General features: G+C 37.3%; 1 protein-coding gene across 2 annotated transcripts in view; it reads right to left on the bottom strand.

Moving 5' to 3' along the window:
* The window catches only part of ATP13A4 (ATPase 13A4), a gene marked incomplete at both ends in the record, with an annotated part of 172,667 nt that overhangs the window by 3,021 nt on the left and 156,166 nt on the right, over positions 1-13,480 (bottom strand). For both annotated transcript variants that reach the window (XM_080695812.1, XM_080695813.1), the window contains 4 exons: positions 4,269-4,349; positions 9,197-9,285; positions 10,882-11,075; positions 11,778-11,949. In XM_080695812.1, coding sequence (XP_080551938.1) covers positions 4,269-4,349; positions 9,197-9,285; positions 10,882-11,075; positions 11,778-11,949 — 536 coding nt within the window. The remainder of the gene's footprint in view (positions 1-4,268; positions 4,350-9,196; positions 9,286-10,881; positions 11,076-11,777; positions 11,950-13,480) is intronic.

Genomic DNA, 13,480 nt, shown 5'->3' with positions numbered 1-13,480 from the left:
GAGAGGTTAGCATATTAATTTTCCATTTTTATCACATTTGGTCATAAATATTGAGCTTCTTAGATGTTATTATGAAAGAAACCAGGAGCCAAGGGGTCCATAGAATTAGAGCTGATTTTGATGTCCACCAATTTAGCAAAGATTATTATCTTTGATAAATTGAAAGATGATTATCTTTGCTAAACTGAAACAGTTAATTCTGTAGGCTTTTACAAGGAACTTTACCATCATCTGCCTCTTGCAAACCTCAGGGCTCACCCAGTTGGACCTGTTATACCACTTTCCTACAACAAGGGTTTTGTCTTCCTTATTAATCAGAACTGTGGTTCTCTTTAGAGCTGGGATAAGCAGGAACATTAGTATCTAATTTAACTCCAAGAAACCTTAGCAGGCCTTCAAACAAAACAAATCAAACAAAACAACACACATAGGAAGAGGGAGAGAGAGAGAGAGAGGAACTTCAGTGCTCTCTACCTTGTCTGAAGCTTTTCTCATTCTACAAGTGTGATGACTTATATCACTTTGCTTCCCTGGAAGGGGACACTGAGACACTGAGGTGTGATCTGTCCTGTCACTCTACATTGTAAATTAAATGCAGAGCTAGAAACAATGGGAAACTCTTGGTAAGATTCCATGTCTTGAAAACATCTTCACCACGTGAGCTTTTCTGACTGGCTACCCAAATAATTCATATGTACTTATATACCTACACATACACAAACATGCACACACACATGCACACCACACACACACACACACACACACACACACACACACACACACACACATTATTTTTAAAAAGATGGGAATTAGCAAAGCTACCCACATGAGCTCTCCTGGACCTCTCAGCAGGAAGAGAGTGAAACTTAGCATTGTAGGCTTCTTCAAACCTGCTTTTTTTTTTCTTTGCTGCTGTAAGATTGGGTTAGAGACAGGGTTAGGATGAGGGTTTGAGTTCAAATTCAGCAAACCAGGCATTATTAAGAACTATGTAAAAGGAGGCCAGCCATCCTTCATGCCTACCCTTCAAAAAAGTCTCTAGAGTTTTTTTACTGAAGGCTGGCCAGGCAATAGGGAGTTAGGATAGCCCATCTGAGGAACCCTTATTAGCTTCTGACACATCCAAGGAACAGTATCTTGCTGTGTCCAGGACAGTGTGGCTCTTTGCCTATTCTGTTAGGCTCACCACACAAGGCAGGAAAACTTAGTGTTCATAATTCTCAATTGCAATTACCTTTACCTTAGACACAAATGGCTTCCTGAGCATCTGCCCAAGGCAGGAAAAGGGGATAACTGAGCATCTGTGAGTACAGAAGGGGAAACTGAGGTGGGAGCTAGTATCCTTCAGTGCTACTTTTTAATTTAGGAGCTACTGAAATCCACACTAAACATCCATGTGCATACCTCTATTTCTCACTCAACATGAGAAACAAAGAAACTTTACCTTTCATAGGCACCAAATCACACTGCTCACTTGCTGGGGGTGAGAAAGAACACTTCTTACATTTAATAAGCAAATAAATATTTACTCAGACTCAGGGTTTTAGGTACAATGGTGACTAACTTTACTTATTCTTAACAGCATACTTTAATAGAAGGCAAGATAGAAATTAATGCACAAGTAACTCTAGCAATTGTTCTCTTTCTCCTTGTAGATTGTGGGTTCTACTCTTCAGTAATCCTTCTCCCCTTAGCATAGTACCCTAGAACACAGCACAGGGTCAACAAGTGCTTGTGGAAAGAACCAAGAAAATAAAGGAATGACTGAAGATTTGTAGATACAAAGTAAGAAATGGTTAGAGCCATAAAAGATAATTTAATGATGGCCGATATTTTTAAATACCTACTATTTGTTCTTCACTGTTCACATTTCAGACTTCAATAATGTTATGAATCAAGGTATGATTATTGGTACCATTTTACAGAGTAGGAAACAGACCCAAAGTAGTGGAGTAACCTGCCCAAAGCCAGACAGGAAGAGAGTGCTGGACCCAGACCCACACGCAAGCAGATTACTCAGTACAGACATGTCAACAAGAAGGGCTTCCTGCCAGGGAACTATGGGAGACTTTGACACTCGACTACCCGATAGCTCATTCCTCCCAACTCTCCCCTGCCCACCTAAAAGGGGGGCGTAGGAGAGAAACCAGCTAAGCCAGTCTTTCTAAGTCAGTCTGTCTAACTTTTGGCAAGGGTTTCCTTTCCCAGATTCCTTTTCTACTCAGGATGACAACAAGGCAGCTCTAACCAATGAGACAAGAGGAGGTCTGCTTGCTGGTGGGCTGCAGAAAAGTTTTGTTTCCTGATTGAAAAAAAGTCAGACTTGAATGATCAAAACCTTGTTGGTGACTTTTCTTCTATTTTCTTCCTGGATAAAAACAAACACACCATGCGGCTATGTGGGAGCTATCTGGGTACTATAAGCCACAAATACATGCAGGAAAGGCCACATCTGTAGATAGCAGGAGAGAGGGAAAAGAAAACAAGTAGCTAACACCACCACTGAATCCTGAAGCCATGTACCACTGATCTTCTTTTTGAGTTAAGAAATAGCTTTATTATTTAAGCTACCTTTAGTTGAGTTTCTTTATTTGCCTAGTGGATCCAGGGATCCAGAAAGATTCATAAAGAGGGCAGTACTGTAGCTGTGCCATAGAGAATTGAGTAGAACTTCAATATGGGGAAAGGTGTACCCAGTGGAGAGCTACTGTAAGGCACAAGGGCAAGATATGCATGTAAGATTATCCTTCTGCAACTCGATCTGAGGACTTCTACAAGCTTAGTTCTCTTCAAGTTTTTTGGTTGCTTTGGAGATCACAGAGTTCAGCATAGTGCTCCTTACAATGTGCTTCCTGATCCAGCCACGTTAGAATCACCTGACAACGTGTTAGAAACGCAGACTTAATGAGTCAGACATTAAGCTGGGAGTACAGCTCAAGGATCTATGCCTCCAGGTGATTCCAATGCATCCTCATATTTGAGAAATCCTGGCTTAGTGTACAGAGAGAAGCTCCTGTACCTCAATCCAGTGTTCTATTCTGTCACCAGCTCCTGTGCAGACTGTGCTCGTAAGGAAAGTTTACCGAGCTCCTGCTGAAATTGTACTGCAGGGAAGCCAGGCTGCAAGGTGCTCACAGCCCATCACAAATGCCCCACTTGCCAAAACAAGCTAGTTTTCGATTCAGAGCATGCATGGAGACAGATGGACTCCCACATCACACTTCTCCTTCATGGACGCCTTTTAGGAGGTGCCTCTTACCCAGCAGCAGGCTTTGCAGAAGGGAGACTGTGTCTAACAGCCCAAAGGGAAGAGAGAGTGAACCATGCAGAGATAAAAAGGAGGAGCCTCAGCTCAATTCACTGAGAAAAAGGAGCAAATGGGCACTGCAGAATAAAAGCAGGAAAGCTCATTATGGATCTCATTTCCTATCCATAAAGTCAAAATGATGCAAACTGTTAAGTGAAATAAGCCAGATACAAAAAAGCACATACTGGATGACTTAATTTATATGAAACACACAGAAGAGACAAAATCCATAGAGACAGAAAGTAGATAAGTGGTTGTGAGGGATAAGAGGAGGGAAATTGAAGAGTCATGGCTAATGGGTATGGGATTTATTTTGGGGTGACAAAAATGTTCTGAAATTAGGTAGTGTTGGTGGCTTCACAACTCAGCAAATATACTAAATACCACTGAGCTGTGTACTGTAAAAGGGTGTGTTTCATAGTATATAATTCATATCTTATCTTTAAAATGCGCATTGTAGCCAGGTGTTGTGGTGCACCCTTGTAATCCCCGCGCTTGGGAGGCGGAGATAGGAGGATCGCAGCCATCCTCACTGGGATAAGAGACCCTGTTTCCAAATGAAATGTAAAATAGGTCTGGGAGTGTAGCCCAGAGGTAGAAGGGTTCCATACCCAGTACCACCAAAAAAATGTGCATTGTACAATAAATACAATGAAGGAAGGGAGGGATGGAGGGAGGGAGGGAGGAAGGAAGGAAGGAAGGAAGGAAATATGCATCTGTTGGATCTCTATCTGGGGATGTTGGAGATGAATAAAACCTTAAAAATCATACTTCCATTCTCCCTAGATCCACTTTACAAAAATGTACTGACTTGTTTGGAACTTAGAGAACAATATACCGTTCATCATAGGAAATAAAGGGGCCCCTGGCACTGTTGAGCCCTTTCCCACTAAAGCTGATGTTTTTAGACTCCTGAAACACTCTCTCACCACTCATGCACCAGCAGCCTGGGGACACTTACCTCCACAACCAGGGACACGATGAAATTGGAGCTGAGCATGACGAGGATGTAGACCCTCCACAGGACAGGAGTGCAGAGCAGCTGGCAGGGGAAGAAACTCAGTTAGCCTGTGAACACGTATATGCTGAAAAATGTTCATATCCTCACCGAGTGCATTTTGGTAGGTTATAAATCACATGTGTGGCATGCATGTACATACATATTACATATATACATGCACACGTATATGTGTAAAGATTTCTCTGGATATACATGTGGGAAAAAGTATGAAAGGATTATTTTCAATAATTCCAATGATATGGTTTGCTTCTTTCTTTTCTCTATAATTTATAAATTTCCTAAAATAACTTTTGTCATTTGGCAATAAAATAAAGAATAACAAAACATTTTTGTCTGCCTGCTTTGCTTTGCTTTTCAGAGGGAAGGTAGGAATGTGGCTTCATTCCCAAGCAATTCCGAGGGTGTATGTGTCAAACCTCCACGTGGACAGCACAGCCCTCCTCTCACTGGGGCCATATCTCTCCTCAGCCAAGTCCTGCCTTTGGGCACTGGGTCAGAGCCTCACCCTCAGGACTGTGCTCTTGCAAGGGTACTTGCCAAAGGAGTATGTGGGGATGAAATCAAGCCTGTCATTACCTGTCTCTTTTCCCATTTTTTCAGTGTCCTTCCCAACTTCTTCCCAAGAATAGTGTCTGCTATGTATGTATGCTGAATTAATTAATTAATAAGTGAGTGAATTAATGACTGAATGAGTTGAATGAATGAATGAAAAAATGCCAAGTGTTCTCTGCTGTACCAACCAGTTTTGTACATTGCCTCATACACTGACGGGAGTAAAAAGTGATATAACACCATTGAGAACCATGCTCTCAAAATTAAAATTTCAAATCCAGGGATAAGGATATAGGTCACTGATAGAGCACTTGGATTCCATTCCTAACACCACACACACACACACACACACACACACACACACACACAATTCAAATCCATCTACAAGTTATCCCAGAGATATATTTGTGCATGACTAGAATGATACATGAACAGTATTATTTTACTACATTCTTGCAATAGTAAAAAAAAATTGTAGACCACCTAAATGTGTATCAGTAAGGGACTACATATAAATTATGATTATATAATGTATTCCATATAATATAAAGCTTATACATAATAAATAGTATGTTATCATTAAAAAGAATGATGAAAATTTGGGTTTTAACCTGAAACAATTGTCAAAATACATAGTTATCTGAAAGAAGCAAAATGTAGGACTATGTATGTGGTTATGGCAGCCATGAAGATGCTCCATCCAAACCTCCTGCTGCTGAGAAGATAAATGAAGGATTCATCAACTACTGTGCTCAGAATTCAGCACCATGTCCAAGTCCCATGGGCTGAAAGCCAATGTCTCATGGGCTGCTCATGGCAGATAAATAAGGACAACATGGATCCCATGAGACTCATTCCTGACACTCCTATCACTCCTGATAGGCAACCTTGGCTTGACTTCCTCAAAACTGCACTGAAGGCTGAAACTCCCCCTTCCTCCCTCCCTTTCTCCCTTCCTCCATCCCCTCCTTCCTTCCTTTCTTCCTTCCATCTCTCATTCACAGGGGCAGACCCATATTCCCGCATGATGTCTCCTCCACCTTTCCTGGCCTTCTTCTTTCCTACTCCACAGGCATCTCCTGCAATAAATTTCTTGCATAACTCATCCCTCTTTGATGTCAACATCTCAGAATAGTGAACAAATGTAACTTGCTACTATTTGTATAAAAATGGAAAAGAAGATATGCACATCAGATATGCTTCTGCACATATGTATAAAATAAGCGTGAAAGTACTAAATTAAACTGGTATATCAGTTGCCTCTAGAGGGGATCTAGGATGGAAGAGAAATTCTTACTCTATTTTAATGTTTAAATCTTAAACCATGTGACTGTACACCCTATTTAAAAAAATATGACAGCTTTTTTTTAAAGTGAGTAGTATCTAGGTTGCAAAACAGTGTGATTCCATTTAAAATAAAATAAACTTCATAAATTAGTCAATGTGCATTTATAATACATGGATTTTAAAAGATGGAAGAATAAAGTGAATAATGTTATAATTTTCCTTGCCAAATACTCTATATTTGCTTAAATGAATCCATATTTCACATAACAAAAGAAACATAATAACTTTAAAGGAAACATTAATTTTTGTAGGATCCATTCTAGTCATACCGGGAATGACTCTACACAGGCTTCCTCCAACCAAATACATTCCCTGCTTTGTTGTCCCAGAGCACCCAGCCTCTCTGTATGAGTCCATATATACTAAAGAGTGTTACTAAACCAATACATTTTATCCTTAACCTCTGGAGGAGTTACAAGTTTTAACTGGTAGGTAAAGTATATATATTGCTACAGCATCTCATGCAGATCTTGAGAAAGCTCAATCAGAGGATCCGCAACAGCATAGATCCCCCATGAAGTATGTCTAGCATTCCTTTCTTCAAAAAATTATTTTAGAATTATTTGGATTAATATGTATAATTGGAATTTAATGTATAAGCATTATAACTAAAACTGATGGGCAGTGGCTTGTGAGAAACTCAGGGAGCAAAGATTTTTTCCCAAGGATAAAGTTTGGGCCAAACATTAAGCTCAAACTGACCTTAGCTTGGGCCAATGTATAAGATTAAGTTTGAGTCAGCCTTGTGAAGTGAGACAAAGCATACTATGATTATTTAAATGTCTGGTACCCTTGCCCTAAACTCTATAAAAAATAAAACTTTTCCTGTTCTTGGAGATCCTGCTTGCATGGCTATGCCCTTGCTTTTCTGCCAAAAAAGAAAATATAAAAATTGTAACAAATCCTGAGTAAAATGGAGAAGCTTGAATCTGATCTCGTGTGGCAGTTCTTCTCTTATCGACCTCGGCTTTCTCTCACCAACACACGAACCTCGACTCTTGCTAGTGCTGGACCCCGGCAATATATATATATATATATATACACACATCAAATGTTTCCAATAAATGATGATACTTAACAACAATGGTAAATATACTACTAACTAAAATAATGAAATTATAAAAACAAAGAAACAAATGCAGATATTTCTTAGAATTTCCACTTTCACTGTGGGTTTGTGAGGGTATTGCTGGTTTCAAGAGTACCATATGTTCTAAGTGCTTGTCTGAATTTAGGAACAGAATATATAACAATCAGAGCTCACTCCAGTTCACCATTGGCAGTGAACTGGAGTCAGACTCAAAACTAGGTATAATTAGTACACAATTCAAAAGTTAGCTCTTATTTTGCCTTTTTGCTTTTAACTGATTTTGCCTTTTTAACTTATTCACATATACTTTAATTTATATACATTTTTAAAAGCTCAGTTATTTTATTCACCATTTATATATTGTGCTTATTGATATAAAATTCATTTAGTAATGATTATATTTTAACTCAAAAGTAGAATAAGTTGGAGGAACCAAAATATTATATTTCCCCTTGTACAAATATGTAAAATTATGCTATCTTGCAGAGTTTTAAAGTTGTCTCAATATTACAAAATGTAAAAAAGAGCATGAAGTAGGGTGTGACTCTTTGAATAAGTTTTCAGATATTGATAAGAAAATACAAAAAAATGTTTTTTTAAGATAGTAATTAAAACTGCCCGAACAGCCAATTTTATTGGTACTGCATTAAAAATAGCATAAAATTAACACAATTTATTTTATAGAAAACCAATATTTAGCATTATTATTTTTAAAGATTAAGAGGTTTTTAGTTTTTTGTTTTTTTTTTTTTTTGTATGTATATGTTACTGGGTTTCCTGGAAGCCCTTCTACCTCCAGGCTTCACTCCCAGACCCATTTTTTATATTTTTATTTGTAAACAGGGTGTCTTAAGCCAGCGCGGCTGCCTTAGAACCTGTGCGATCATCCTGCCTCCACCTCCCAAGCGCGGGGATTACAAGCGTACGCCTCTATGCCTGGCAGAGGTTTTTAGTTTTTAAACTGGTGTTATTTACATCAAAAAGCTTTAGAAAAGAGAATAACTGTTAAGACATTGATAGTTTAAAGAGGTAAAAATATAAATATAGATTTAAGACTCAATCAAAAAAATGTTACTGGCAAAACTGTTTCAAACAGCTTCAAAACAGAAGCACTTAGGAAGAAATTCTCTCACATTTGAGAGATAAACTGTATAAATAATTTTTTTCTAATCTTACAGGTGATATTTCAAAATAAAAATGTTCGATAGTCTTTCTTATGGTTTGATATAGAATATCCCCTGGTGAGCTCATGTATCAATGTTCAGGGTTGATACAAGTGAAGTCATGAAGGTTGTAATCCTATCAGTACGATGGATTTTCTGGGTGGTAACCTAGGTCAATTGGGTATGGCTAGAGAAGGTGAGTCCTTGGGGTTGTGGCTTAGGGATTGTCTTTGAATCCCTTTGCTTGCTCTTTCTTTCTCTGGCCTCCATGATATGGGAGCAGAACACTTTCTCTCTCTTCTTAGCTTTGACCTCCATGATATGAGGAATAGAGAGCCTTTGTGCTCTCTTCCTCTTTTTACTTCCTGTTTCCATGCCCTAAGCTCTGCCTGCCCAGCTGGACATGGATTGAACTCCCAAATATCCAAAACTGTGAGAAAAAACATGACCCTTCTTCTAAGTTGTGTGGTCAGTGGCTTTGGATTATGGCAGTGAGAACTGACATCAAAGGCTGTCATTAGTCTCAGGAAATCCAGACTAGATGGTATTTCACTTCCTGATTAGCTTAAACAAAAAAATAGGTATAAAAACTCTGCCATTTAAAAATTAAATAATTGGTGTTAAGAATCCATGTCAATTGAAATTGTGACTTGCTTTATAAAATTGGGTACAACAAAACTGTAAAATATCATCATATCCCCGGGGATGAGACTTACATCCAAATACCTATACAATTCTGGAATATCAGCAAATAGAATGAATAGACACACACCCAGCTGCATAATCAGCACAAGGACGAATACATCTGGGAAAACAAGAACACAAATTATCACTTTGAGAAATCAGAGTATGAAGTGTTATGTCTATTGACAGGCATATTCTAGATTAACACTGATTAAATTTACTTGATTTGTACATCCAAATACAGCATAATATATGGAAAACACTCATTTCTATGCAATGGTTCTCACCTCCATAATTTCTAAGCATGTCCTTGAAGCAACTGGTAATTTTCACATGCATAAGTTTCAATTAATAAAAATGGTAAATATATATAGAATAACATTGACAAAATATATTTTCAATAAATTCTTTGAAGTATCTGGCTCACTTTAACACAAATCATCTGCCTCAAATCATTTTTCTGAAAAAAAGGAAGGCTGTAAATAAACACACTTTAAAACTGCAATTATGTAGTGGTCAACAGTTGATGCATCCTCATCTCAAGCAGAAGGGCATAATAATTTTCCTTGAACAAACAAATTTTTATGAGGATACTGATACTTCAACTTGTACTTCTAAATTTTTTTCAATCAGAAGAGTAATGATGGTATGCAAATCAATGTTCCAGGGACTAAACAAGTCACCCACTTCTCCTAGCACACCTTCCTACTCCAGGATGTAAAAAGATAGAAGTACTTCAGCCAAGACCCCCACAATCCTCTATACTCCAGGCTACACCCACTCCCCACCTTCTACAACACAATGCCATCATGACCATTATCTTTGTGATAGGAGACAGATTCCAAGTGAGTATTGTGATACTTCACTCTACCTCTCCCAGAAAGAATTCCAACAAGTACTGACAAGTAAAAAAAATAAATAAATTGATCTTTGCAATCTGGAATGATACCAAAAAAAAAAAGATACCTAAAAACAAATGTCTTGGTGAAGGAATGGGATGGAGAAAGAACCCCTAGTATTTGATGCAGTTTTATTTATTTATTTTTATTTTTTTTTATTTATTGGTGCACTGTATTCATACATCATAGTGGGATACAAACTTTTGTAGACATACATGCACACATCGCCCAGTCAGCCCCCACCCGATCCCCATCCCATTCTCTCCCCATCCCTCCCTCCCATGCTTGGCTTAGTGATTGACATCTAGTATTATAGCAATTTATCCAAAATTAAAAATGATAATCTCACATGACAGTTTCATTTGTCTGATACCAAGCTTTTGATGACTTAAAGATAACATTTCAATATTTCTTTTTACTTTCTTTCTTAGGAGAGAATATTTTTTTCTATTTTTTTAGGTGAAACTATCATATATTTATATATTTATTTTTCAGAAAAAAACTCTATCCTAATATGGAATATGGACTCTAAATACCCATAACGATCTTGAAAAAGAATAAAGCTAGAAGATATATATTTTCTGATTTCAAACCATATAAAGCTACAATAATTGAAACAGTGTAGTACTATTCTAAAGGCAGATATATAAACCATTGGAAGGAGCAAAGAACCATAAGGGTGAGGCTGTACAATGCATTGTACAGAGTTCTGGAGTAGAAGTCAGAAGATATGGGGTAAGATTTCCCTTGCCAGTTGCTTTCTGAATGACCTGGGCATGCCATATCCCTTACCTCTGATCCCAAACTATTCTACTCACAGTTTGTGTAGGTGGGCTGCCTAAAGGGTTTTCCTTTAGAGAATATGAGAGCCACAATTATACAGTTGATTGTTCCCAAGAACCATACAGTAGTGTTCTCAAAACTTGCAAAGGCACCATTACTTCCAATTTTTTCTGGAGTGGTTGGGACAATGGTTAACTTTGAGGTACTTTGATTTTGTACTGTGCAGGCACTAAAAAGAAAACAAAAAAAGTTCATGAAATAAGGTGACAAGCCCTTATGGAGCATTTGTATCCTCTAGACAACATGCCAAACAGTGTCCAGAGCAGGCACACAACACTTCTACAAATACCTACACTTTAGTAAAGAACAAGCTGAAAAATAAAAAGAAAAGAACACAGATTGGCCTATTTTAGATATAATAGGTAGGTAGGTAGATAGATATGATTAGTTATTTATTCATCAAATTATCTACTTATGTTATTAAGGCTATATGGAAAGAGATGAGCAAGTCATGATTCTTCTCTTCTGTGGCTTAAACCTTCTGATAATTTATAAGTAAGGTGACCATATAGTTTATCACAAAACAAAGAAAGTTTTGAAAGTAAAAAGAAAGCCCTTAATAATTTCACTGAAACATCACTTAAGCTGGAATATTTAAATTGGGCCAGATCAAGAAAACTATAACACATGGCCATTGTAAATATAATAAATGGTCATGAATTGTTATACAATAAAAGCAAAGGTAAGTGCCAATGAATTATACCATCAAACTGTGCTACAAAGGAAAAACAATTGCTAGAAATTGCCCAATAGACTTAAGGAAGCCAGTATCTTGGGCAGGATGAAGACTCATCTGCCCCCTTTTGTACTGGCCAGATTATGTTTGACAGAAATTAGAATGTGAGTGCTGGGGTTGAGGCTATGATCATACCTGTGCAACTCCATGGAATACCAAGGCTGCTTCTGAACCAGGATGAAACCCATGATATGCATGGCCAGGCTGAGAAGAATGTTGAGAATGACAGAAAGCAGCAGAGGTGGGGATATCAGCCGTCCTGCAGGTCTGAAAGGCACCAGCTTGGGGTAGGCACCATTCAGATTCACTACAAAATAAATTCAAGGTTTTCTTAATTTATGAGACCTGGAAAATATTCTATTCTTGATCAGAAGGATGGTGTGATTTCTTTGGCCCACACATCTGAGGAAATGGACAAGTCAAGATACATTACAAACTAAGCAATGAATAGATTCAAACTCAAGTTCTATGAGAAACCCTTAAAAGAGCAGATGTAAAACAATCACAAGATGCCTTTATTGCCTTTTATATAAGCAAAGGCTATTAAGTTATAGGCAAGGGAGTGACAAAATTCATCCTTTCAGACACTACTTGTGTGAATATAAATTGATGCAAAACTTCTGCAGAGCAGTTTGGCAAAAAAATGTGAAAAGATGGGAAATTTTTCATAGGTTTGGGCATGGCTACTCCACTTCTAGAAGTTTATCCTAAGGTAAGAAATCATCAAAAACTGTGAAAAGAGATCATCACAGAATTATATACATTATGGTATATCTATATTCATCACCCAATAGAGATCTTCAGTAAGATTAATTGCGATTTTCCCAACAGAAAGCATGTAGGTCAGAATTCAATAGGTTCACTTATTTAAAGAATGAGAGAAAACAAAATACCCTTTCACCAAAAATTCTATATTTGGCTAAAGAATCCATCATAAATGAAGGAGAAATGAAGGCATCATCAGATAAACAAAAACTAAATTGGTTCCTCATTACTAAACCTACCTAAAATAAATGCTAAGGGACTCAGACTTAAACAAAATTACACTAAACAATAATTCAAACACTTATGAAAAATAGCTATCTCCAGTAAAGGTAATTATATCAAGTATAAATGCTGGTATTATTGTATCTTTGGCTTGTACTTTTATTTCTGCATGATTAAGATAGCATCCATAAAAGTAATTATATATTTATATTATTGTGTATATAATGAATAAAGATGTAATATTTTTACATTGACACATACAGGTATAGACAGCTATAAAGGAGCAGAGATTTTGCATATTTTTAAAGTTAAGCTATGTTTTTAACTTCGATAAAGTCCAACTTGTCTATATGTTCTTCTATTGCTCATGTTTTTGGTGTCATATCTAAGAACTCATTGCCAAATCCAACATTACAAAAATTTGCTCCTATGCTTTCTTCTTAGAATTTACGGTATTTAGTTTTTATTGTTATGGCATTGACTCATTCTTATTTTAATTTTTATATGTGGTGTGACCTAGACATCCAACTTCATTCATTTGTATGTGAAAATACTGCCCTATAATCATTTGTTTATGAGACTGTTCTTTATCCCATTGAATGATTTTGAAACTTATGTTGAAAATCAACTGGCAGATTTATGGTTGTTTCTGGACTCTAAATTCTATCCCACTGGCATTTATGTCTCTCCATATTCTGTTTTGATTACATTTTGTTGTTTTTGTAAACTTGAAATTGGTATGAGTGAGTCCTCCAACATTGTTTTTCTTGTTTTGCCAAGTGTGGTGGAGCACACTTGTAATCCCAGTACTTGGGAGGCTGAGACAGGAGGATCACAGGTTCTCAGCCAAC

This window comes from Muscardinus avellanarius (genome assembly GCF_963383645.1).
Source record: "Muscardinus avellanarius genome assembly, chromosome: 5".
Taxonomy (NCBI): domain Eukaryota; kingdom Metazoa; phylum Chordata; class Mammalia; order Rodentia; family Gliridae; genus Muscardinus; species Muscardinus avellanarius.
This window is presented reverse-complemented; position numbering and strand designations above follow the sequence as displayed.